The sequence below is a fragment of the Chrysemys picta genome, chromosome 9 (genome assembly GCF_011386835.1).
Source record: "Chrysemys picta bellii isolate R12L10 chromosome 9, ASM1138683v2, whole genome shotgun sequence".
NCBI lineage: Eukaryota > Metazoa > Chordata > Testudines > Emydidae > Chrysemys > Chrysemys picta.
The window spans coordinates 80628317-80655503 of NC_088799.1; the positions used below are offsets into that span (position 1 = coordinate 80628317).

The following is a 27187-nucleotide window of genomic DNA, read 5'->3' on the forward strand; positions in this document are numbered from 1 at the left end:
CAACCCCGAGCTTCCCGTCAACCACCCCAGCCTCTTCCCGAGACCCCAGCCTGCTCTGTGCCTTTCCAGGTCAGAGGAAGTGGAAAGTCCCCACGCTCTCTAAAACTGCTTTCATAACCTGCCTCACCTCACCCACCCAGTCCAGGGGAAGCCTGTATTCACGCAGATCTTGTCTCACAGTGGTAAGGGGGCTTGCTGAGCTGTTGTTGACACTAAAGTGTTTTTATAGTTTTGTGCGATGGATCCCCTTACTGGCCACAGACCATGGGTATGGAGGTGGGAAGGAGGAGCTGTGGTTCCTGTTGGTGGACCACTGTGGGCTCCAGGAGAATAATCAGTCACTGCTGCATCCTCTCAGCACAAAGGGGCTGTCTCTGCAGGGAAGGGGGTATTTAGCTGTGGGGGTGGGAGGAAATTATTGGAATATAAAGAAAATAAGGGTTATCTGAAGGAGACTCTGAGCACCAAAGCATCATGCAGGGGCATCAGCAGAAAGAGATGTGGCCTGAATACAAGAACCCCTGAGTTCTGATCCTGGTCTGACATTGGCCCCTTGGCGATGGCTCTCACTCTGCCTCATTAACCACAAGATCATCTCTAAAGTGCTGCTGCCCCACCTCCTCAGGGTGCCGTGGGCAGGGACAGGCCTGCAAAGATCTGCACTGTTCCACAGCTTGGGAGGATGGGCACAAGCCCGCCTCCTGTTCAAATCCCTCCTCAAAATGCGCTTCTTCAGAAAAGCCTCCCGGTGCCGGCACCTGAGCCAGCAGAGGAGCAGGACCCATTAAAACTAAACACCATGATGTACCCCCAGCACACACCCACCTGCTCCTCTATACATGTGAATGCTCCAAGCCTTTCATAGAGCGTCAGCTCTATGTTCTGTAGGCCCTGAGCATAACACAACAGGCATGGCCGTAAGCGCTGATAGTATGTGCAGAACGTGCGAAGACTGAAACATGCTATGTATTACTGGAGTTACTATTCCTTCAAGCAGAATGACCTGGGAGTAACAATAATACACATCTGCAAAGGGCTTCCTAGTCCTCCATTTTGTGAGCCCCCTGGCTAGCCAGGTGTCAACAAATCTGCCTCTGAACTGAAAACAGAAAGACTGAATGAATACAAGGCACTTAGGCTATGGCTACACTGGCGCTTCACAGCGCTGCAACTTTCTCGCTCAGGGGTGTGAAAAAACACCCCCCTGAGCATAGCAAGTTACAGCGCTGTAAAGCACCATTGTAAACAGTGCCCCAGCGCTAGGATCCATGCTCCCAGCGCTGTAAGCTAATCCCCTCGTGGAGGTGGAGTACCTGAAGCGCTGGGAGAGCTCTCTCCCAGCGCTGGGCGCGTGACCATACTCGCACTTCAAAGCGCTGCCGCGGGAGCGCTTTGAAGTTTCGAGTGTAGCCACGGCCTGAATTACAGGGCAGCAATTCCGCTGAGGGCCACACCCTGTTACAGTCATTCAACTCATCTCAGGCCTTGCTGACATGTCCCTTTATCTGAAGTGACACACCCAGTGCTTACAATGCCTTCAGTGTGGTCATCACTACAAACCTGAGCTAATCAGACATGTCAGCAGGCAATACAGGGCACTGGCTCTGTCCCCATATCCCAGGTCAGCAGTGAGCCCTTTATAAAGTTCTTCCACAAAGGCCTTTTCCTGCTCAGAAAACAAGATTCTTATTTACCCAAATTCTACAGCATGCTCCTGCTAACAAATCTCCAAGAGGCCCTAACAAGATGCCCAGCCACCCAGCTCAGCACAGCAAGTTGGTGCGAGGTTTGTGAGCAGAGCCTGCACAAATAGCTGAGACCAGCTGTGACATTTCTAGAGTCACTGACAGACACAGCAGTTCCACACAGTGACATGCTGCAGGAACAGGTGCCTGGACAGTGGCAAGACCACAGGGAATCCATCCCCCAGCTCAGATGACTAGGTAAAGACAGACTTCCAGGTGTGGTACCTTTAGAAAGTCTTGGAATAAATCAAAGATTTGTAGATCCCGCCCCACTTTTCCAACACCTCTGACACAGAAGAGAGGCCACACAGGAAAGGGTTAAAGGTCATTATTAAAATATGAGAACACCTCACATTGACATACAAACCCTAATGGGTTCATCCTCACAGACCCTTTGGAGGGTAAGTGCTATTCTCATTTTACAGATAGGAAACTGAGGCAAAGTGACTTGTCAAAAGTCACACAACTAATTAGCAGCAGAGCTGGGATTAGAGCACAGATCTCCTGGCTTCCAGCCCTGTGCTTTAACCACAAGATCATCCTCCCTCTCTGAATATTAAGAGATTTGCTTTTCCCCTGCAATATGAGTAAGAGGACCAGAGCCAGGTCTAGAACTCAAGCATTCCTCGCTGCCACTCAGTGTTCAGAGCCCCATCACATGCAGCATCCCAAATCACAAGACAGTGCAATGTCAGAGATGGACTAGGGGCAGGAACGGGTCCAGGCCGCCCCAAGCAGCCAAAAAAAAAAAAAAAAAAAAGCCATGATCACAATCTGCGACACCAATTTGGCAGGAGGTCCTTTGCTCCAAAGCAGAGTGAGGGACCGTCCGCCGAATTGCCGCCGAATACCTGGACGTGCTGCCCCTCTCCGGAGCGGCCGCCCCAAGCACCTACTTGACAAGCTGGTGCCTGGAGCCGGCCCTGAGTAGGGGATGGCTGACCAGCATCTAACTCCTGTACTCAATCTCCCTGTACTATAGCCTGCAAGGAGTCTGAGTGCCCTGGGGGCTATTCACGCTCGGAGATGGGTAAGTGGGCTCCATAGGCAAGATGGAGGAGAGGGAAGATCTGCTCCAAGTCTGGCTGGGTTGTCACCACAATAGGGACAGAAACCCTTGTTTCAGAGGTCCAGACAAGCAGGAGCAAGCTCAACTGGGAAGGTGGTGGAGACAGGAACCTAGCATAGGTGGACTCGGGCACGACTTCACTAGCAACGTTAAAACACTGCCGCGACAGCGCTTTAACGTGGCTGTGTAGTCTCAGCACAGTGCTGGGAGAGAGCTCTCCCAGCGCTATAAAAAACCACCTCCACGAGGGGAATAGCTACCAGGGTTGGGAGCGCGGCTCCCAGCACTGGTGCACTGTCTACACTGGCACTTTACAGCGCTGAAACTTGCAGCGCTCGGGGGGAGGGGTTTCACACTCCCGAGCGAGACAGTTGCAGCACTGTAAAGTGCCAGTGTAGACAAGCCCTCAGTGAGGTCAATAAAGGAGAGTTAAAACCACACCACAGCTCAAATGAGGGACAGCTGCCTAGGTGAGCTCCCTGTGCTTTCTGTCCTCTCGGCACATTGTTAGGATTCATCCACTGGGCTTGGCCCAGCAGAGCTGTGGGGAGCACCCAGCATCCACATAAAGACAGCTGGACCCCCACCCTTTGCCCCAAACCTCCTCAACCGAAGTATAGGCCTGGAGCCTTAAACTCCCACCTGTCCTGCAGGAAGGTAGAGTCTTTAATTACAGGAACTCAGTGTCATTCAATAGCAGTCAATCTGCTGGGCAGGAAATCTCCTGCAGGCTCCCAGACTGTATTCCTGCCAGGAGACCCCCAATTCCCTCCTCTTGTGCCCCATGTGCGTCTCCAGAGATAAAGAACAACACTCACCAGGGGCAGAGTTTACACACACCATCCCCCATGACAGGTTGCCCTTTTGAGTTCCTTTACCAAGCCCTGATGAGCTCCAGCTACAAGAGTGCTGAAATGGGCACCTGCTCCCATCAGCTCTGGGGCCTGCCAACCCCAAAGGCCAAGTGACTTTAGCTGCCCAACAGACGTTGCTCTGGAAACAACCATCACACGCCCCTCCCTCTGGGACAGCGGGGGAAGCTGGGAGTCTCCTATCCAAATAGCACAAGGAGCCCAACGGCTCCAGACTCCAATGGAAAAATGCTCAGCACGGAGGAGGATTTCAAACATTTTCCACTCATGTTCTCATTCAAAAAGGGACCAAAGGGGCAGGAAATATCTCTGAGACACCGAACTATAAAAAGGAAGTAAGGAGGGAGGTGCCAAACCAGCCAGTTTAACACACACCCACTCCTGTTTGCACTGAAAGGCCAGCCTCTGGGATGCTACTGAGGCAAGATGCTTGGAGGGGAAAGAGGGGGAAAAAAGTGTGCACCACACTCTCCCCCCAGCCCGGCTGATGAATGGGCAGCATTGAGAAGCCTCACGCAGAGGGAGATATTAATAGTTCATAACACATTACTGAGGAGCGGCGGCAAGCCCCAGGGCCCTGCCTTGGCCAGCAGTGCTGCTCAGACAAGGAGGCCAGTGTGCATGTGCACACATGGGGGCTCAACAATGCACATAGCTGGAATTCCTTCAGCCCCCCAGAAGAGGGAAGTGCTGTGTTGGGCACAGACGTGGTGGACAGACTGGCAGGGAGGAAGAGAAGGGGTGGAGTGGTGGGGACGAGAGAAAAAGAAAAGAGAGAGCAAACTTGGGTCAGCGGCAGCAAAGGAGTGGGGCTGAGTACAATAAAGATCAATGTGAATTTGAAGGGTGTAAGTAGCAAGGAGGGAGAGCAACTGTTTAGAGTGTCCCACGGGCCCTCACTAGAAGCGATAGGTGACATTGAACAAAGCACGTTTTAGGCTGAATACCAGGCAAAATGTCACGGAGGGACCACAAGACTGTGGAATCGTCTCCCGGGGGAAGGGTGGGAACCTCATTGCTTGGGATAGTCAAAGCTAGACAAGATGAAGCTCTAGCAAACAGACTCTAAGGCCAGGTCTACACTAACCCCCTAATTCGATCTAAGGTATGCAACTTCAGCTACGTGAATAACGTAGCTGAAGTTCGAAGTACCTTAGTTCGAATTTACCTCGGTCCACACGCAGCAGGCAGGCTCCCCCGTCGACTCCGCGGTACTCCTCTCGTCTAGCTGGAGTACCGCAGTCGACAGCGAGCACTTCCGGGTTCGACTTATCGTGTCCAGACAAGGCGCGATAAGTCGAACCCAGAAGTTCGATCGCTCGCCGCTGAACTACCGGGTAAGTGTAGACCTACCCTAAGGCTACATCTCCACTACATCACCTACAGTGGCGCAGGCGCACCGCTGCAGCTCTTGTGGTGGAGACGCGCTAAGCTGACGGGAGAGAGCTCTCCTATCAGCTTAATAACTCCTGCCTCTGCAAGAGGCGGTAGCTATGTTGGCAGGAGAAGCTCTCCCACCAACATGGCGCTGCCCACACCAGCGCATAGGTCAGCTTAACCTACATCAGGGGTGTGGATTATTCACACCCCCGAGCGATGTAAGTTATACCAAAGTCACCTGTAGTTTAGACAAGGTCTAAGGAGTAATCTTGCTCCGGCCTCAGAGAAGATGGACTAGATGGGACCTAACAGAGCCTGCCAGTCACTGAAGTCTCTGATTTTCCTAAAGGCTTGTGGGACTGAGAGACACACCACAGACTGAAAGCAGGCAGCTGTACAGGTACAGCCAGACCTGGTGAAATCCTGAGTCCATTTGCAAAGATCAGTGTGTACACAGCACACCGCAGGGCAAAGGCCTGAGGGTAAAATCATTTTAGGGGAACTAGCTCCTGCTTTCCATACTGCAGCACAGCAGGCTGGATTCTATTTTGCCTCATCACCAACCAACACCAGCTAACCTCCCATACCCTGCACCCAGTCCATCTGGGAAGATGAGAGCACAGCTGGGTTTTACAGACCTCGCACTGAGGAGGTAGCATCAGTGGTTAGCAATATCTTATTATCATGGGCAGGTTATGCAGAGACAAGGTGTAAATGGTGGGGTTTAAAGAGGGTTGCCTTCCCCTCAACTGTCATAGTTCTGATGTAGAGGTAAGAGCAGGGGACTGGAAATCAGACACTAATGACCGATCCCCAAATCTGCCACTGACTATTTGTGTGGCCTTGAATAAGTCACCTCTATTTTCTGTGCCTCAGCTTCCCACCTGTAAAATGGGGGCAGACACACTGACCTACTTCCAAGGGGGCTGGGAGCCTTAGGTAATATTTTAAAAGCATTTTGAGATCCTTTGGAGACCGGCACTTGTGAAATGCAAAGCACCAGTAATTATTAAAGACAGGCTTGGATCAGAACCCTGGGGCCAAGCACCCCTAAACTTTGGGCTGGCTCACAATCCAAACCCAGATCGGGATCGGAATTATACAGCTGGCAAGACAAAAGCCCCAGACTCAAATGCCTCTGAGCTCTGAGGTGAGAGGGGGGCTTCCAAATCTGAATCTAAGAATTAATCCTGTGGCTTGAGCCCGTCTCTGTTACTAATAAAATGGGATGGTCAGGTGGGGGTGGGCACTAGGCTCTGAGAAATCTCCAGATTCCTAATGAAAGGTTACAGAACAGCTGATGTTCTCATAGGAAAGCCAAGATCCCCCCAGGGACCCTATCATTGTGCAACAACAGCCTGCTCAGGTCAGAAATGGGTCTGCAGCCACTGCCAAAGAGCTACTCCACTGATGGAGGCCAAAGGCATTTACACGATCAATCAGCAGCAGCCTGTCAGCTACGTAAAGTATAATGAGCAGGAAGGCCCCATCCTCCTGATCCCTCTTGCAGTGTGGGGTGATCTCTCTATGTGCAAATCACGATCCTGGATGATTAACATTAGCAGGGTATGTCCTCTGTCCTAGCTAGGTGTTTAGAACTCTTACATGCAGGACTAGGGACAGAATCAGATGCCTGGAGAAATAAAAAAAATGTTTTCAAAACAAATGCTTTCCAACTAAGGATCTCACAACACTTTACAAACATTATTACTTGAGGCCGCCCGCGTCTCTGGGAGGTAGATCAGTATTGTTATCTCCACTTTACAGATGGGGAAACTGAGGGACAGAGAGGGGGCAAATGATTTACCCAAAGCCACACACAGTAAGTCAGTAGCAGCAAAGACAGGAGTAGAACTAAGGCGTTCTGATTCCCACTCCTGTGTTCTAATCATGGTCAAAATCATCTGAACATTGCAGAAAGTCTGCTGCTGGGTTTCAGTACAGTTTCTACTGATGATTGCCCTTCAGCTTCAGTATAATTAAGGACAAGCTGTATTCAAAAGAGGACACTGTCATCTCCTGCACCTTTAACCTCACTGTGCAGTCTCCCTTCCAGTTGACAACACACTTAGAAACGGATCATGAAAAGGTGCCCTCTTCTGGCCAAGACACACATTAGTCCACACTAAATAAAACGGTTGCCAAACACAAAAGTCAAAACAAACAAATCAACAAAACAAACAACTGAAGATTCCCGAGAAACATATATTCACTCCATCTGGCCACTCACCCTTATAAACAAAACCAAAACCAATGTGTCTGCAACAAACAAACCACCCACCAGTCCTGGAACTGTCATTATCTGGCTTGTTTCCTCCTGCAGTTATGGGGACAAAACCAAAACACACTACAAAATGTTCAGTCAGGTGTATATATACAATTTGGGGGGGCCAGGGGGATGAGAAAACCAGAAGTGGGTGTTCTGGGCTAAGCTGTTCCATATACCTATGTATGTTTGGCCTTAGCTTACTAGGTAAGTAATGCAACTGTTATTGTTTATCATTCACATTTTGCTACCAACACAGAACAAAGAGGTTTTCAAGACAATCCCTGTTGTCAACACAAGTACTAGGGAAGCACAGCTGCATCTGGGCTCAAATGCTTGTTAAGGCTGCACCCCCTTCCCTTCATACCCCAAATAAGTGCCCTATTTGTTTCTTTCCCCTCAGGCATCTGACTGCTGAGCAGTTGTTAGGAACTTGCTTAATTTGCAGCCACAAACATACATCTCACCCTTCTCCCTCCCCACTGCATACCATGGTCCCAGTCATAAGCATTTCTGAAGCTGGCTTTTATTTACAAAAATCCCCTATGCCAATTTTTATTGTGGGGATTCTTTGGACTTTTGCACGTCTCCAATAAAACCAAAGACACCTGAACACAGCTGCAAGTACCCCTGGACCTGGAATATAGGTGAGCATCACGTACATGCGTCACTCCGCACCTGCCAATGGCATTACAGCTGGGAAATTTGTTACAGCAAGAGGGATGTGTCTGCATTGCAAGGGACACACAGATAAATGTAAGCAGCCAGATAGTCAGGTAATAGGGGTACTGTTCATAAGCGAAGAGCGTAATGAGCCTGGTTTGGTATCATACACAAAGTAACTGGGGCTCTTAAAAGTACAGTCCACTACAGAGGGGATATTTGGATCCAGGGGCTTGGTAATGGGATCCCGATCTTTTAATGTGAAATGAACTGATGGCCACAGTCCTAATCTTGTCCATATCTAGCAGGCACATGAATACACCTGGAAGTTCTTCCCTTTCATAAGTAAGCCCCCTGCTCCTCTCTCTCATCAGACTCTCAGGTCAGTGCTGTGCTGGTAGACATTGCAAGGGGGGGGGTACACTGTGTGTATCATAATGGCAGCTCCTGTCCCCACTCCACGCCACTCACTCAAATTTGGCCCGGCCAGCCCACAGCATCATGACAAAGGGGCAGTTGGGAAAACCTAAGCGGTGATGTGACCCCCATTCACCTGGTTCCAATACCTAATGCTAAATTCCAATGCTAAGCCCAACCAGCCCTGTGGGACCAGAGCCACAGAAGACACTGCTGTGAGCAGAGTCCAGGGCAGGCTCTGAACCCACCCCCCAAGTCCTCGCACACCCTGGGGGCAGGACCTGACCTCCTTCCCCAGCCTCTCCTGCCAGGACTCCCACCTGATACTTTGACATATTCTAGCATCTCAGTTTTGGTTGCAACCCACAGGTTGAGAAACCTGCCCTATTACACCTGCCCTATTACACCAGACCATGCTTCCTCTCTAGCTTTTATATGGCTCACATGTTGGAGCTTCCTTGCTTCCCTTGAGAAACTACTCCACAATTTAGGGCAAGTCTACACTTCAAAATTAAGCAGATCTAAGTTATGTCAACCTACAGCCATCACAGTAATTGAACCGGTTTTACACATCACACTACACTCCTTGTATCGGCAGTGCGCGTCCTCACCAGGAGCACTTGCACCGATTTAACTGCCAACATGGGGCACTGTGGGACGGTTTCTGAAAAGCAGCAACAGTCGATGTAAGCAATGTGCTGTCTACACTGACACACGTCGCCCTAACTTCAGCGACTTAAGCCCTACGTCTCTCATGGAGATGGAGGTATTAGGTTGGTTTAGTGGGTGAGTTACATGGGTGGAAGCTATGTTTTAATGTAGACGCTTACAGTTAGGTCAACGTATCTCTGTAGCAGAGACCAGGCCTAAGAAATCTCAATGTTGGGAAAGGCCTACATTTCCTTTTCCTTAGGGCTCGTCTACACTACTAAGTTAGGTCAGCTTAACTACATTGCTCAAGGCAGTGAAAATGTTTATACCCTGTGCGATGTAATGAAGCCAACCTAAGCATCAGTGTAGACACCTCTAGATACTGCTTCATGGAGAGGTGGATTTATTACAGCAACGGAAGAACCCCTTCCACTGCTGTCGTATGTGTCTACACTAGAGAGCTACAGTGGCACAGTTGCAGCTGTAGCATTTCTAATGTAGTCATACCCCTTGGGCACCCCTTATGATTGCTCTTTCTCCTTGAGGTTTACACCCTTCAGATACAGGTGGCTTTCAGAGCACACAAGAGTGATTTGTTTTTGCAATACACATTGGCTTTGTAGAATAATGATGCAACATTTCCTTCCCACAAAAGCAAAGGAAAGAAGGGCAAGAATTAGACTTTGTGACCGCACGGATCTCACATGCTGGGCATGGATTTATTGCTACTAGGATCCTCACAAGCTGTCCAAACAGCAAAGACACAAACACAGACCCTAAAGCAAATAACAGGAGAAGAAGGGAATATTTACTGCTGTTTCTTCAAAAGTGTTGGGCCAAATCTATCCTAGTGGATTCCAGGGACCAGGCATAAATTTGGTCCATTCTACCTCAATTCAATAGACACCAGTTTCATTCTTCAGCAGTATTGACAACTGCGGAAATACACCAGGCAGGCCTAGTTACCCTCTTACCAAGCCAAGGGTATTTTGATGGCATCAGATGATGGGTATTTAATTTCATGGCTCTCACTGCAATGTCTTAATATGTTGGAAATCCCAGCACTTGCATTTTGATCCCATACATTTGCTTCTATCAGGAATTAGTCAAGAATCAATTCCCCAGTTTCCAAAGGAGTGGGCAGAGGGGGGGTGGGGGAAGAGACAGACATACAACAGCAACATTCATAGGATTTGATTTCATGTAACAAGGGTCCTGTGTCTTTCCCAGTGCACAGGGCGATTGAAACATCAGCCACAGATTTCAGCGAAACAGCAGGAATTCAGCCAAGGAATCTGGATTATGCAGCCACTGCTAAACCAGAGTAAAACATCTCCAGTCACTGCAAGGGGGACAAGTTACTGAGCAAAGAGAGAGGAAGCAACCAGTTCAGTGACCCCAAACTCATCTGTTTCAAAAGCCTGAGTGCTTGATCCTGCTCCTGTTCAAATCAAGGGGGAAGGAGGTTGCTGCTGAATTCAATGCGAGCTGGCTCTGAAATTGCACGCCAATAGTAGCCCAAAGGGACCACCAGAGGCAAGGGGATGATGAAGAAGTAAGCATCTCGGACTTCTCTGGGCCCTGCAGTATCAATCGGACTGCCGCTGACCAGTCAAAATAGCCTGGTATGGGAAGTGGTTATTGTGCTTTGCAATCAGGTGACCACAAAAGAAGCCCACCTGGAGCATGGTAAAAAGGGGGAACGTTGGGAGGAAGGGAAGCTGAGACTGGTGTATTGTTCCCAAGATAGTGGGGGGTGGCTTGTAAGTCTAAGGCAGTGCTTTTCAAACCTGGGCTATGGTCAGGAAGCAGAGTCCATGTTTACCAAGATAAATGAAAAGGCACAGCCACAAAGCAAACAAGATGTTGGCTAATCCCACAAAAATCCTTGAACGGGGTCTGTCTGGCTTGGGAGCAGCGATGGCTTCTGAATACCATATCCTCAATAAGGATGGACATACTGAGCCCTGAAGTACCAGTGCCAGGTCATTCCAGAGTACACTCCTGCCCCTCTGAGCTCTCTCTCTTCACCAGCAAGGCTGGCCCTACCTCCACAGTGTCACCATCCAGCACATTGAGATGAAGTTTTAGCACTAAAAAATGATTGAGATCTGAAATGCCAAGTCTGGAAGTTGCAGGAAACTTCAAGGCCTGTTAAAGAAACCTAGCCCACAACATGTCATGCTGAATCCTCTGCTGACTACAGCTGTGTCCTTCATTCTGAGTGTTTGACACACCTCTGGGCCTAGACAAGGGGAGGGTTAGGACAGTGACACACAAGGGATTAATGGAAACATCCTTTCAGGGTCCAGGAACATCACACACACAGGTTTTACAGAGTTGGTTATTTCAATGGCAAGTTTCTTTAGGATCCTCTTATTGTCCTTCCTTTGTTTCTCCTTTCCCCTGGCAACCTAACATTTCCTTCCAGGTAAGGAGAGTTGTAGTCAATTTCCTCCAGAACATGTCTATGCCATTCCTGAGGGGTCAATTTGATAGCAGCACAAGTCACTCACTCTCCCTCAGGGCTGTGGGGCAGGTTCTAGACAGACTCTTCACTAAGCACTAGAGTGGTTGAGAAACAGGGAAAAAATGATGTTGAGAAAAAATTCAACGTTTTCCCATTGCACAGGAGTCAACATGGATCAATATTCCTGTCTGGTTTTTGCAAAAAATTCCCTTGTGTTTTTTATCTATATATTTTTATCAACACTTTTATTCAAATAATTTTCAAAATCATTATCAAACTTTGTTTTCCAAAACTGTGGGTTTGACTAAAAAATGGGGTTCTAACACAAAGTTAAAAATTATTTTATAAGGCTGACAAAAGCTAGATAAAAAATATCAAAGAACATTTCACAAAATACAGAAAATATTGACAATGTTGACAATTGTTCATGAAAAGTTTTGCTTTAAAAAAATTTTTTTTTAATGAAAAAAACTTTACATGTAAAAAATTGTGAACTAAATTCATTGATTACACTCCCTGTCAGAAGTGAAAATCCTGGTAGCTAAATGATGCATCCAGTCTAGACAAGAGAGACTACGGGGAGACGTAGTCATCTACAAATACACTAACAGGATATATGGTGGTGGGACAGGAATCAAGTATTCTACAAGAATGTTTTTCACTAGGTGAAAAGCTAGACCAAAGTACAATGCTTATATGAAGGGTACCAAGACAGCAAACTCAGTAGCGGTACAGTGGATAGTTATAACTAGAGCAGGTCAAAAATTTTCCAGCTGAACAGTTTTCTGTTAGAAAACATTGATTTGACAAAATCAAAATGTTTTGCAGGAACTTCCCTCTGATGATCCATGTGTGGTATGTTGTGTAGAGAAGGGAGGATAACACATAACAAAAACTCTGGCCCTGCCCCAAAAACCTAACAAGCTAAGCAGGGCTAGTATTTTTATTTTATTTGGGTTTCAAATAATAAAGACATCTAGGTGCCCTGATGTAATTAATCACATAATAAATACAATTAAATTAAACCGCAGCAGCATTAAAATCATTTCCACAGGAACTCAGACTGCCAACCACCCACCCCCTTCACCATCCTGGAAACACAACCTCAGCCTTCTCCAGAGACTCTGTGTTATGCAGTGTGCCCAGAAAGTCACCAAATTTGAGCTATTTCAGACCAAAGTCTCAGAGACACCCTGCCATAAGTTGCCCTCTCTCTTTTATAGATCAGCCTGTTTTTTCAACCCAGCGCCATTAAAACGGCTCCTAAGCCCTAGACCTCTTGCAGCCTCCTCTGAGCTACACATCCACCTGCCATGTTTGCATGCCCTCTTCCCCCATATACCACCCTCCAGAGATCTGCACATCTGAGTCACCCCAAGCCTTCTCCCCAGATCATCAGGTCCCCATTGGGAGGAAGCTGTGTAACATATGCACGCCTCCCACTCTAACTCCACCCCTAAATTTGCCCACAGTATCCAGGCTATTCTAACGAGTGTTGATTCCAACCAACCATTTGTGAGCCTAGTGGAGCCAAAGTTCCTAACGGGAATGTTAGTAAGTTTGATAATTTGCCATTAATCAATTAAATGTTGGTCCTGGACTTATGATCTCTGCTGAAGTCTGTCTCTCTTCTTTCCTCTGTTTTGATACACAGCAGTAACAGAGATGTTAGAAGACTTTAGAACCGACACCTTGATTTTTATGGAGCCATAATTCAGAAACCATTCACCTGAGTCACTTCAGGCTTGCGAGAAAGCCCCTACATTCAGCCCAGATGTAATGTATGAACGTTGAGGCTCATATGATTTCTTTCGCAGGGGGAAGGAGGGGATTTTAGAATGGGGGCCCAGGGTGCCAAAAGCCCAACTTATTATAAACACACCATTCAGCCTTCATTCCGGAGCAGCTGCCATCACTCCATAATACTTTAGCGCTTACACTCATACTACATTGCAATGGATTTGTCAGCCTGACGGTTAGTTGCTGGAGGCTCCTTCTAAATGTATTTAAAAATGAACAATGGTCTGAAATCCCTCCACCCCAACACAAGGTAAAATCTGTCACTTCCCAACACAGAACAGCTCCCAGGTCACAGGCTGTTCGTAGGACAGGGATTGCTTTAGCAACATCAGCCCCCAAGAGGGATTTAAAACCAAACTACAGGTCAGTGTCCACATGCATCCCCCCACCCCCAATCCCTGGAAAGTCTGGGACTTTTCTTTTGATTTTCCTCCCCCTGCTGCCTCCCACTCTCTTCAGATCTAAAACATATGGAAACGTGGAAAGTGCCCAGATCAGACACGTGGCACTGAGAGAAGGGAACAGCTCAAATAATCCAGGGACAGAGAAAAGGGCAGACATGGATAAGGCAGAAAGAGTGAAAGGGGGACAGACAGAGATCCTGGGAGAGAAGAAGGAAGGACAGATGCTGAGTGAGAGACAGAGGGATGAACAGACGCTGAAAGGACAGACAGATACAGGGAAAGCGACAGACGGACAAAGATCCTCTTAGGACAGAAGGAAGGACAGACATTGATTGAGCCATATAGGGACAGGCACGGGGGCAGGGGGAAGGATAGACAGACAGGGGAAGACAGATCCTGGGGCAGGGAGATGGACAGACGGACAAGGGAAGGCAGTGAGGGAGGGTCAAGCAGATCCTGGGGTGGAGGAAGGACAGACAGGAACAGGCAGGTCATAGGGCAGAGGGAAGGACAGACAGACAGGCAAGGGAAGGCAGTGAGGCAGGGAAGGCAGATCTTGGGGCAGGGGGAGGACAGACAGACAAGGGAAGGCAGATCCTGAGGCAGAGGGAAGGACAGACAGACAGACAGAGACAGACTGGGGAAGACAAATCCTGGGGCAGGGGGAAGGACAGACAGGATCAGGCAGGTCATGGGGCAGAGGGAAGGACAGACAGACAGGGGAAGGCAGATCCTGGGGCAGGGATGAAGACAGACAGGCAAGGGAAGGCAGTGAGGCAGGGAAGGCAGATCCTGGGGCAGGGGGAAGGACAGACAGACAAGGGAAGGCAGATCCTGGGGCAGGGGGGAGGACAGACAGACAAGGGAAGGCAGATCCTGGGGCAGGGGGGAGGACAGACAGACAGACAAGGGAAGGCAGATCCTGGAGCAGGGGGAAGGACAGACAGGATCAGGCAGGTTATGGGGCAGAGGGAAGGACAGACAGACAGGGGAAGGCAGATCCTGGGGCAGGGGTGAAGACAGACAGAGACAGACAAGGGAAGGCAGATCCTGGGGCAGGGGGGAGGACAGACAGACAGACAAGGGAAGGCAGATCCTGGGGCAGGGGGGAGGACAGACAGACAGACAAGGGAAGGCAGATCCTGGAGCAGGGGGAAGGACAGACAGGATCAGGCAGGTTATGGGGCAGAGGGAAGGACAGACAGACAGGGGAAGGCAGATCTTGGGGCAGGGATGAAGACAGACAGGCAAGGGAAGGCAGTGAGGCAGGGAAGGCAGATCCTGGGGCAGGAGGGAGGACAGACAGACAGGGGAAGGCAGATCCTGGGGCAGGGGGGAGGACAGACAGACAGGGGAAGGCAGATCCTGGGGCAGGGGGGAGGACAGACAGACAGACACGGGAAGGCAGATCCTGGGGCAGGGGGGAGGACAGACAGACAGACACGGGAAGGCAGATCCTGGGGCAGGGGGGAGGACAGACAGACAGACACGGGAAGGCAGATCCTGGGGCAGGGGGGAGGACAGACAGACAGACACGGGAAGGCAGATCCTGGGGTAGGAGGCAGGACAGACAGACCGACAGGGGAAGGCAGATGGGGCAGCGGCAGGCCAGGCACTGCCCGAGAGACAAACAGAGGGACGGACGGACGGACAGAGGGGCGAGCGGAGCTCTTCTGCTCACCTGGCCCCGGCTCTCGGCCGCCCCCTCTCCGGCCCCACCGCCTCCACGTGCAGGGCGCCGCGGCCGCGGCTCTCTGGAAGCGGAGCTTGAAGGACCGTTTGCTCCAGCGCTGGGGGCGCCCGGGCTCAGCCCGCAGCCGGCTCGGACTCCCCATCGGCGCCGCGGGCCGAGTGCGGCGCGGGCAGGGCGAGCCGGCCCTTCCCCTGCTCTTGCCCACGCTCTGACCCGGCTCCGCCGCCTCCAGCCCCCGCCCCGCGGCCGGGTCTCACCCCCAGGACCCGCCCGGCGGCTGGGGCATGGCCGGGTGCAGCGGGCGCAGGATCTCTCCCAGCCCCAGGGCAGCCGCCGCCTTCTGCCAGCCCATCCTCGCGGCGCCTCGCCCTTCCCACGGCCAAGAGGCTCCAGCATCCCTCGGCTCTACAGCCAAAGCTCCTTCCGGGGTATCCTCCATCCCCTGCACTGCCCCCAGCGCCCCGCTGGGCCGGGCGGGGTCTCACGTGGCTGTGCCGGCTTCACGGAAACTAAGCCCAGGGCATAGCACTGGAGAGCAACAGCAGGTACCCACCGGGCTCTGCAGCGCCCAGGGATCTGGGGACTGAGCCCGGGCTCCCAGCCCGCCCCTAGACCGTACATTTTTATCAGTAAATAAGGGTAAATGTCATTTCACCGACCACAGACACAAACACAAACATATTTCCCTCAATCCCACTCACAAGTCATAGGCAAAGCCAGAAACAGGCTGCTTGAAAACTTTTTGGAGTGGGATTTTAAGGGCACTTTGCAGATTTTGACATGTGACGTCAACAACTGGTGTTTTAACAGTTCTAAAGCTTTCATTTGGAATCTCAACCTGGACTGTCATTAAATAATTACGGTCTTGGCCTCCCATCATTTCCCACACTGGAGAACCTTTAAATTGAAAAAAAAAAAATGCTTACAAATACTGATGTTATGAGTCAAAATTATAAAAAAATTCTGCCCAGCCTCTATCACACACACTCAGAGCTGCACTCCAAGGCCCATGTCCTTTTAATTTTCCTTCCCATCACTTGGTCCCTCTCCAGCTCCTTCATCCCTTCTAAGATGCAATCAGTTGCTTTTTTCCTGTAGGTTAAGCTCATTGTTGATGGTGCTGCTTCTTCATTACAGATCTTACCAATGACAGGGGTTTTTGATGGGGAGGAGCCTTCCACTGCCTAGTCACATCCCTCAGTGTTCTCTGCTGTGCTTCCCCAATGCCTCATGCTCCCACATTGCAGTCATGTGCCTGCTGCAGCCAAGAAAAACCTTCACATCCTTTCAACATAGGTCCTTACATGGGCGAGGGGCTCACGGAACAATGAAATGGGGTCAGAGCCCATGGGCCAAGTACGCTGCTTCTGCATCATCTCAGCTCCTGCCAGGTCAGTGTGCTAAGCAAGATCAGGAGTCAAATACAAATTTCCCAAACAACAGCCTAGAAGAGCATACATCATGGGGCCACCAGAACTGTGCGACTTACACGTTATGTCTCTTATTATCCCATCTATCTCAAAGTGTATTCAACAGCATTTTAGCTTCTCTGGGTCGTACATCTCCACTGAAAGGGAAAAAAGTGTGTTTTTATCTTGGGTTATCTTGCCTCAGTTAGGTAACTGAGACTAACACAACCATTAAGACACAGTAACTTGGCTTTTAACTCAGCTTAGCAACTTAAGCTCAACCTGTCTCCACTATCAGTTTGAACTCGAGCTGCTAAACCAAATTAAAAGACGAGTTGATGTGTTTTCACTACTATTTTAATCTAAGTTAGCGAACCCAAATTAAAATCCCACCTATTTTCCGGTGAAGACATACACTAATATATCACTCTGAATATCAGGAAACTCTTAGCCCTCTTAGGCCATTGAATAATCTCCCAAAGGAAGGAGTGGGAGCCCCAGAACTTAGGACATTTAAGACTGGACTGAAGAATACCTTTGTTGACAAGCGGGTGGAGTAGACCTGGTGGGACCAGACTTTAACAATGTCTGCTTTTCTTTGATCTTATTGGAATATTCTGAATAACTCTAGATCAGGGGGTTTCAACCTTTTTTCATTTGCGGACACCTAAAAAATTTCAAATGGAGGTGTGGACCGTTTTGGAAATCTTAGACATAATCTGTAGACCCCCAGGGGTCCGCAGACCACAGGTTGAAAAGCACTGCTCTAGACACATGCACTACTACAGTATTACAAAGTACCCACTGGCTTCTTGCATACCTGCAGGCCAATATAGTAGAGGTATCCCCAGGCAGAAGTAGGAATGGATCCAGTAACAGTGTCCAAAGATGAGGCATTATATTTCTTTTGCATTTTTATGCAGATTATTTGTAGAGGCTCTTACCATAGAAAAACATAGGCACAGCTCAATTTCTTTGCCTTTCAGTGGATTCCTTTACTTCTCATTTCATGCAAGTAAAGAAATGCACTCACATTTGCCTTATGGTCCTTTTGGTCTCCCACAAGCTGTCCAGAGGATGTACATACTAGTGTACTTTCTAGCTTGCCATTTCTTTTCTGTTTCTTTGAATCACTCCTTTGCTGCCTTGGAAAAAAATTTCCCCCATGTGTTGAACATAAAGAAGCAATTCCTTTGGTATCAGAGAATTGGGGCCTTGTTGCCGCTAATTATTCCCCACTCTCACTTCTTGTAAACAATTTGTATTCTGGCCAATGCAAGGAAAAATCCCATTCCCTGGGGAGGATTCTTCCAATTGTCTCTCAAAGAATATCCCAGGGTGTGTGATAGGATCAGGTGTTAAAAGTGGGATCAGCATATTGTCAGTTGCAGAACACAGAAGAACTTCCAAGTCTGAAGTTAAAACCCCAGAAGGACATGGGAACCAAAACAGGGGATTTGAACTGCAGTTCAACTCCACAATCCAGTAACTCTACTGCAGAGAAGGTTTATGGTAGGAAGAGAAATAGGAAAGAAAAGACTACACAAGAAACAGTTTGGCATTTCATAACAAGCTAGAAATGCTTCTTGCTTCTGAGAGTTAGTTTCCAAGTGAACATCTATGGGGAAAGTTGAAGTTTGTGGCCAAATTGCTTTAAGAAACATTTTGTATGATTTAGTTTTGGTTTGTTTCACAGGAGTTAGTCACTGTGGCATCAGGGCCATGTGAATGCAGAAAGCTGCCCTTTGGACTAGTCTGGAAAGGGTGGATGGATACGAGGATTGTTTTATTCAGAGATGTTTGCATGTGCTGTGGCTTTCTCCTAAGGGCCTAAAAGGGGCCAGGGGACAAACAGGAGATGTTCAAAATTGTAGTAAAGTAACACTTTTCTTTAACCCCTCCCCTTATAACTGCCTTGGAAAATCCCCCATGCCCCATGACTTCATATGGGAGCTACATTCCCTGAGTCCCACTCAGGATCATGAGATGGTAGCTCCTGCTGAGAAGTGGCAGTACAATGATATCTGCCTCTGGGTGACCATTCAGACGGAAACTGCAGCGTGGAAATGAGTGTTTCCAAGAGCAGCTTTGAAATTGTATTTTAGTTGAGCAACATATAAAGTCCGCATCGATAAAAATATCCCTGGAAGACAGGCATAAACTATCAGAATTTATAAATCGTGAACTGGACCAAATGGCTCAACTGCAGAGTCTCCAGCACCAAACCACCATGCACAAAGGGGTGGGGGCGGGGGGGGGGGGGGGATTAAATGGTCATGGATAAACTGAACCAAACAGAAAGTGCTTAGAAGTTCAGAAACAATTGCAGAGGCTCCTTTTAGGGCAGAAAGAGGGATTTCCAAAGATCCTAACGTTGAGGGGAGTCTGTCTCCAGATCCAGAATGAATCTAAGGAAAGAGAACAAAGGCCACCTGTTTGCTCTCAAATTGTCTTGGCATAGGGTGACCAGATAGCAAGTGTGAAAAATCGTGACGGGGGAGGGGGAAGTAATAGGAGCTTATATAAGACAAAGCCCCAAATATCAGGACTATACCTATAAAAACAGGATATTTAGTCACCCTATCGTGGTACGGCAATTTTTAATGCATATATTCTTACTTAGAAAGTAAGGATTTACCTCCTTAAGGCATTCGAACTAATCACTCCTGTTTCCAGCTGTTTGATCATAGCCTCTGCTGATGGAGTTCCATGCAGGGCATTGTAGTAGGACAGGAGAGCAAAAGCAGTGACTTCCCCCCCAGTCACACAGCCAGAAAGACTCAAAGATCTTCAGCTAGAAAGTGCCCAAGACACTGGGGAAGCAAACAGTCTTACCAGGAGGGTCTTGTTTCAAATCTGCCTGAGACACAACAGAGGGATCTGGAAGTTTCTTTTTTAACAAAAGGTACCAGAGCTTCAGAATGACTCATCAGCTGAGCACAAGGCTGACCACACAGACTGAGAGAGAGAGAGAGAAGAGGAAGGAGAATTGAGATTCCCTTTCATCACATGTCAAGTCAAACAGCAGCATCAAAACCACTAATAATCACATTCAGCTCATTTTTTCCCTACCTCTGCAATTGGAATCCGGACTGATGACTATATTTTCCACTATGTAACAAGCACCTTTTTAAAAAAAATTGTTCAAAAGTCCAAATGGAAACTGGTCATCATTTCAAATGTTTCCCATCCCCACGTGTAATGAGTTTGTTGGCTCTTTCCAGTTGACCTTGCCTTTTGTGACATTTCCGTTCAGTTGTTGCCTTGGCTTTGTGGTCAAAGGCACTCAGAAAGTCAGAATGAGTTTTAACCCTTTTTTGTGTGGAATTACTTAACATCCCATTACAGCCACATGCAAACCTTGCTGCCACCATGATCTTTTGCTGTGGCCCTTTCAGTATGTCTCGATACACAAATTCCATTCTTTTCACCAGCTAGACTAATACCCAATCAAAACCCATGATGGCCCACTTCAACCATAACCCAGTTGCATCCAGTCTGTGTGTAGGTCAATAGCAGTGGGAACACTAAAAATACAAATTTGGAGAGAGAGAGAGAAACTGCTCTCTTTTCCCAGTTACTTGAAACCAACACCCAATCACAATCTATTCTGAGCTTCCTGTTTAACCAGTGACTCAGACCAAATCCCAACCATTCTCTTCGGACAACTCAACCCAGTAACACAATTAAACAAATGCACAATGCCACAGCCTGGGAGTGAATGAAGACTTGGTCAAGGACAAAAATAGAAAGTCCATATACCTGAGCCAGAAGGCTAGACTTACAGAAGAAGACTCCAGAAAGCTCATGTATAAATATAAAGTGAGCGTAACCCAGCAGTGATGATATATAGCTAACATTTTCATTTGGTTATTTTGGAACACCAAACACTGTATACTGACCTATTCCTCAGGTGTGTTATCTGCTGAGATAGCCCACTTTGGAGAATTACTGGTGCTTGACATCATTTTTTTGTTTAAAAGACATGATTGTTAGACCTCACCTTATCATCAGCTGCTCAGCAAGCTACATTGGGGTTGCTATTTATTGCTATTTGCAGAGGGCAGGTAGGAATTACCCTCCCTGTAGCGAATGCTCTCAAGCCTCGTTTCTTGGATGAACATTATATAGATGTATTTGTATTTAGAGTATGGCCTGTGTGTAATTCTTTCCTTCTTGTTTTGTCCAGAACAATAGATGGAAAGTTTGGTTAATGTCATTAAGGAAGTGAAGGGGTAGGAGACCTATGCAGCCTCAGCCCTTGAACAGAATCTGCCTGAAAGGATAGGCTTGGTGCCTGGGAGTCCTCACATTTTGTGTGCAAGAAACAGGGCAGAGCTACTGTGTAAGATGGGAACACAGCAAAAGGGAAGGGAGAGAGGGAGAACTCTCCACTGGGAAAGATGGAAGCCGATGGGACGGGGCAAAGAGGCAGTAGGCTTAGTTAATAGCGTCTGAGGATGGGAGGGTCCATAGCAGAACGAGTAAGGTTTCCCTTCTGTTTAGCTAATATCCTGGAAGTTAGTGAATGGTTCTAGGTATTTCAGTCTCAGGATAAAATTATGCCAATTGTCTGGGGGATGGGGAGCTCAGGGGATTAGCACTGATATCTGGAATGTTTCGTCTCTCTGGATCTTATACAGGCAGGTTAGTAGCAATGGCTGTTAGGTGACCTGTGTGAAATTTAGTGGGAGTTTCAGTCCAGTTCTGAATGGACAAAAAACACTATCACAATAAGCACTGATTGCCATCAGGGACAGTCTTGGCAAAGTGGCCCCAGATTGAATGAGCTACAGACACTTGAACTCCTCCTCTCCTCAAAGAGATGGGAAAAAATACAGATTTTCATTACTGACAGAGGGCTTTGATCACGTCATATCCAGCTATTCTGTGAAACAACAACAATGGGAATTCCACAGAACAAGAGGTCAGTTAGGGGGTCACTGCAGCATGACCAGCTGATCTCAGATCCTGCACGTTAATAGGTAGGGTTTTAAAAGGAATTTGAGGACTGTTTTTGTTGTGGAACAGGAAATGGCCCAGAAAGTCAATCCAGGTAGTTTCCCAGGGGACAATGGACAGGATTATGGAGAAGAGCGTATCGTGACCACGTTTTGCAGAGGATGGAAGGACTAGGATAGGCAGTTTCCTACTCGGCTACAAGGCATAAACATGGAACAACCTCCCCCCTACAGCAAGCAGCCTCTCTCACCTCTTGAAATCCTACCTCTTTCATGAGGTCTCTGACACTGTGCTCACACACAAAGCCTTCATAACCTCTTGCTCTGAACTGCTCTCCTATCTACCATAAGCGCCTACTAAGATTTACAGATGGGCTTGAGCTGCAAAGTTTGGATATAAATCCCATCTCTCCCAATGTTCAGGCAGGATCTCTAATTAGATTATAAGCTCTTCAGAGGAGAGAACTTCCCTTGTAACTGTGGCTGCCACATTGACTGAACTACTATTGACAGGGTCTTCTTAAATCCGTGGGGTTCAGGCCTGGACTTCTCCACTCCGACTCTTCTCCCCGGAAATATCAGCAGTGGTACCTGTATCGTTCTGGTAAATATATAGGACATAAAGCCACAAGCCTACATTTTAACAGGCCAGATTTCAATGTTTCTTTCCTTAACCTTGCCCCTTAGTATTTGATACCAGTCTGCAGACAAGATGTGGAGAGTGAATGATACAGAAATAGCCAACCATGACTTTGGTCAGTCCATATAATTGCAAACAACACACATGCAAGTTCTCTAATACAAAAATAAAGAGCCGCTTAGCTAAGAAAGAGATTGTATTAATCCTGTGTTCTGATCCAAAGACTTGTGCAGCTCCTCATTAGTGTCCCTCTAGTGGCCAGCCCCAGGCTGTAGCCTGGAACTGACCAGGCCTGGCACGCGTAGAGATGGCAGGGAAGGTGCAGAGCTGGAGGACTGTGAAATTAAAGATAGTGCTTTTCTAGTTTAACTACATATTTGCCAGGAAGCCCTGATTCTATAGATGTCTTTAACCAAGAAATACCAATATCATCCTTCCCCTCCCCCAAAAGTCTTAATTGTGGATGTGATTTGTTTGCTGGGGCAAAATATCTTGCTGGCCCTTTCACTTGCACACATGGCTCTTTAACCTTTGTTAACAAGCTCTCAAGATTCATGTTGTTAATCTCCACAGTGAAAGGGTGAAGAGAGACCACCCAGGATTACGCTCCAGTCCCATTCACAAAGCACCCCTTGTTACCAGAAGCTTTCCACCGGCTAGGGCTCAGAGCTAAATCTAATCTTTTAGTGGCTGAAAAACGAGCAAGGTCATTGCCCTCCAGTTATGAAAACTACCTTGGAGATCCCCACATATATGCCATGAGCTAGCAACAGTAATGTGTTTCATGTTTCACTATGGAACAGACTCCAGTCCTTCCTCCCCCTCCCCTTTTCTGTTGCTGCCCATGGATAATTATTTAAAGGGATTTCTCTTGACCTTTTCTGTGTAAAGAAAAGAGGAGAGAATGTGGCTTCAGGATGCTTCAGGGCCCCTGTAACTATTTCCAGGGCTGCTAAAACTGACCTCGTCTGAGGAAACCACAAGGCAAGATGGGGGGCGCGCGCCAGCCTTGTTCTCAGAATTCCCATGCCGCAGGGGGCTTACAACACACCATGCAGCCAGAGCCAACAGCTACATCTACTCCCAGCAAAATCCCTGAACTGTCATTTTCCCTCAGAACAGTTCCATAGGTGGGAGCAAAGGTGGAAGCTGCAGATAAGGGGCAGGTGTTTTCACCCTAGCCTGTTTGGAGGGCTTGATGGTAAAACTCCCACGCTTTGTCTACACTCAACCTTGCTCCCAGCTGCACCAGTGGAGAATTACAGGTCCAACTATCCCCAGGGCAAATGCAGCCAAACAGCCTCATGTCACAAAAGAGAGAGTTTTTTTAAATCGCAAACCGGGCAAGGTAAAAGAAGCTGGTATGATAACAAAACAAATCAATGTACATCTCAGTCATAGAGCTACTGACAGCTGGGCTGTTCCTCTGCATCAGTGGACTTTAAAATCAATGCAGAGTGTGATCACAGTGCATTTCCTCATGCCTGCTATCCATCAGCACGGAGTGTTACACGCCGTTAGCCTGAGCTGCTAACTCCTGGCACACCCAAAGAGCCCAGTGACTCCAGAAGGAATTTTGGGTGTGCAAGGAACGCAGGATTGGGCCTTGAATGATGGTTCTCAATATTTCTGGGCAGCAGTATTAGTTTACTAGGGTGAGGCCCTCAGCCTTTAAGGTACTGCGGACTTCCCACGAGGTGCTGGGCATTGCCAACTCCCATTTAAGTCAAAGGAGGTGATGGTGCTCAGTATCTGGCAGGATCAAGCCCTAACTCCTCAAGAGAGTCTCGGCTGGCGTGCTCTAGCTGCCTTGCAGCTCTGCGGGCCGCTTCTGCTCATGTACAGTCCAAGCCCCATGGCGGGTTAAGGTGCACACAGCAGAATGGGGAGTGGACAGTGGCGATGCACTAGGGCCCCTCACTATCTGAACAAACATTCACTAGTATCTGTGCAGCACTTGGGCAAGGCAAAGCTCCTGTAAACAAACTCAGTGCCATTTAAAGCCCTAACTATGAGAAGAGGCATGTGTCTCCCACTACCTGGGAAGCAATTCATTATTCGTACCAGAGATAGCCGTGCTGCCCACTGGTGCAAATGGAAGCAAAGACCTATTGTAAACTCACACGGATAACAGCTGCTTCCTGGCCACTGCTTCGGCAAAGACAACAGAAGCAGCAGAGAGGAGCTGATGCCTCTTAAGATGCCTAAGTCTCCCCAAAGCAAAGACAGCCTAGAATTTGTGACTCGCCCCCTTCCTCTCGGATAGCCCAATCTAGGCCTCATTATGAGAACTCAGGGTTCCACTAAGCCAAGGTTTTAAACTGGCCACTCCAAAGGTTCGCAGTGACACTGGTTCAGTCACCCCCTCTTCACCCAGCCCAAATAGGAAAATCCCCAAATGAACACGTCTCCTTTGTCTTTTTAACCTTCCCTTATACAGTAGGTTGCTAACTCCAAGTCATAGATTCATAGATTCATAGACTTTAAGGTCAGAAGGGACCATTATGATCATCTGGTCTGACCCCCTGCACGCTGCAGGCCATAAAACCATCCCCGCCCCTTCCCTGGACTCTGCTGCTGAAGTCCCCAATCCTGTTATTAGTGACCTCAATCGGCAGAGACCCTCCTGTTAGAGATCCCTGCCCCATGCTGCGGAGGAAGGCGAAAAACCTCCAGAGGCTCAGCCAATCTGCCCTGGAGGAAAATTCCTTCCCGACCCCAAATATGGCGATCAGTAAGACCCCGAGCATATAGGCAAGGCCTTGTCTACACTACGAGAGTAGTTCGATTTTACTTGCATCGAATTTTTGTAATCGATATTGCAAAGTCGAACGTGTGTGTCCACACTAAGGACAGTAATTCGACTTTGTGCGTCCACACTAACGGTGATAGCGTCGACATTCGAAGCGGTGCACTGTGGTCAGCTATCCCACAGTTCCCGCAGTCCCCTCTGCCCATTGGAATTCTGGGTGTAGCCGGCAATGCCTTCTGGGTAACAAAATGAGTCGAGGGTGCTTTTGGGAAACTGTCGTCATCCGTCCATCACTCCCGCCCTCCCTCCCTGAAAGCGCCGGCGGGAAAACAGTTCGCGCGCTTTTCCAGTCATTGACAGCGCGGACGCCACTGTACTCCGAGCATGGAGCCCGCTGCGACCATCGCTGCAGTTGTGGCCGCTCTCAACGTTTCGCAGCTTATCATAAAGGTTTCCCTGAGGCAGATGCAGAAAAGTCAGGCGAGGAGGCTACGGCACCGCGGTGATGTCCTGAAGTCTGAGAGTAGCACAGACCTGTCAGAAAGCAGGCGACCCAGCGCCGAGGACATCACAGTGGCAATGGGTCATGTTGATGCCGTGGAACGGCGATTCTGGGCACGGGAGACAAGCACTGAGTGGTGGGACCGCATAGTGCTGCAGGTCTGGGATGAATCCCAGTGGCTGCGAAACTTTCGCATGCGGAAGGGAACTTTCCTGGAACTTTGTGAGTTGCTGTCCCCTGCCCTGAAGCGCAGTGACACCCGGTTGCGAGCTGCACTGAGTGTACAGAAGCGAGTGGCCATAGCCCTGTGGAAGCTTGCAACGCCAGACAGCTACCGGTCAGTCGCGAACCAGTTTGGGGTGGGCAAATCTACCGTGGGGGTTGTTGTGATGCAAGTAGCGAAGGCAATCGTTGATGTACTGCTGCCAAAGGTAGTGACCCTGGGAAACGTGGAGGCGATCATAGATGGCTTCGCAGCGATGGGATTCCCAAACTGCGGTGGGGCCATAGATGGAACTCACATCCCTATCCTGGCACCGGACCACCAGGCCACCCAGTACATTAACCGAAAGGGATACTTTTCCATGGTGCTGCAAGCACTGGTGGACCACAGGGGACGTTTTACCAACATCTACGTGGGATGGCCGGGCAAGGTTCATGACGCTCGTGTTTTCAGGAACTCTGGTCTGTTTAGACGGCTGCAACAAGGTATTTACTTCCCGGACCGCAAAATAACTGTTGGGGATGTGGAGATGCCTATAGTCATCCTCGGGGACCCAGCCTACCCGCTAATGCCCTGGCTCATGAAGCCCTATACTGGCGCCCTGGACACTGAAAAAGAACTCTTCAACTACCGGCTGAGCAAGTGCAGAATGGTGGTGGAGTGTGCTTTTGGCCGTCTCAAGGGGAGATGGAGAAGCTTACTGACTCGCTGTGATCTCAGCGAAACCAATATCCCCATTGTTATAGCAGCTTGCTGTGTGCTCCACAATCTCTGTGAGAGCAAGGGGGAGACCTTTATGGCGGGGTGGGAGGTTGAGGAAAATAGCCTGGCTGGTGATTACTCACAGCCAGACAGCCGGGCGATTAGAAGAGACCAGCGGGAAGCGCTGTGCATCCGGGAGGCTTTGAAAGCAAAGTTCCTGAGTGAGCAGGGTAACCTGTGATTTTATAGTTTGTGTACTGAGAAGCTAAACCTGCCCCCGTTTCTTTACCCAGGTAATGTTGACTATCCTATCCAGTTACATACCCCCTTCACCCCCCCTCCAACACACGTGTCGAAATAAAAATAGTTCTACTTTGTTAAAGCACACCGTTTTCTTTAATACTGTTTTCGCGGGAATTTTTTAAAACTGGGACGCAGACTGTGGTGCGGGGCGGGTCTAGTGTTGTGATGCGAATGCAGCTTCTAAACTCAAGGATTGACAGGCTCCGCTGCGGTGGGATGCTTGTTTCAACGGAGCCTGTCACCCCTCCTGATCGGGACTGTGTGT

General features: G+C 48.7%; 1 protein-coding gene across 6 annotated transcripts in view; it reads right to left on the minus strand.

The window, feature by feature from the left end:
* The window catches only part of STARD8 (StAR related lipid transfer domain containing 8), a 154681-nt gene that overhangs the window by 86655 nt on the left and 40839 nt on the right, over nucleotides 1–27187 (minus strand). Inside the window, exon 1 of one of the 6 annotated variants that reach the window (XM_005279535.5) lies at nucleotides 15419–16344. The exons of the other annotated variants lie outside the window; for them this stretch is intronic. Coding sequence (XP_005279592.2) covers nucleotides 15419–15572 — 154 coding nt within the window. The 5' untranslated portion in view covers nucleotides 15573–16344. Of the gene's footprint in view, nucleotides 1–15418; nucleotides 16345–27187 lie in introns of those variants that run through there. 6 annotated transcript variants of the gene reach the window in all.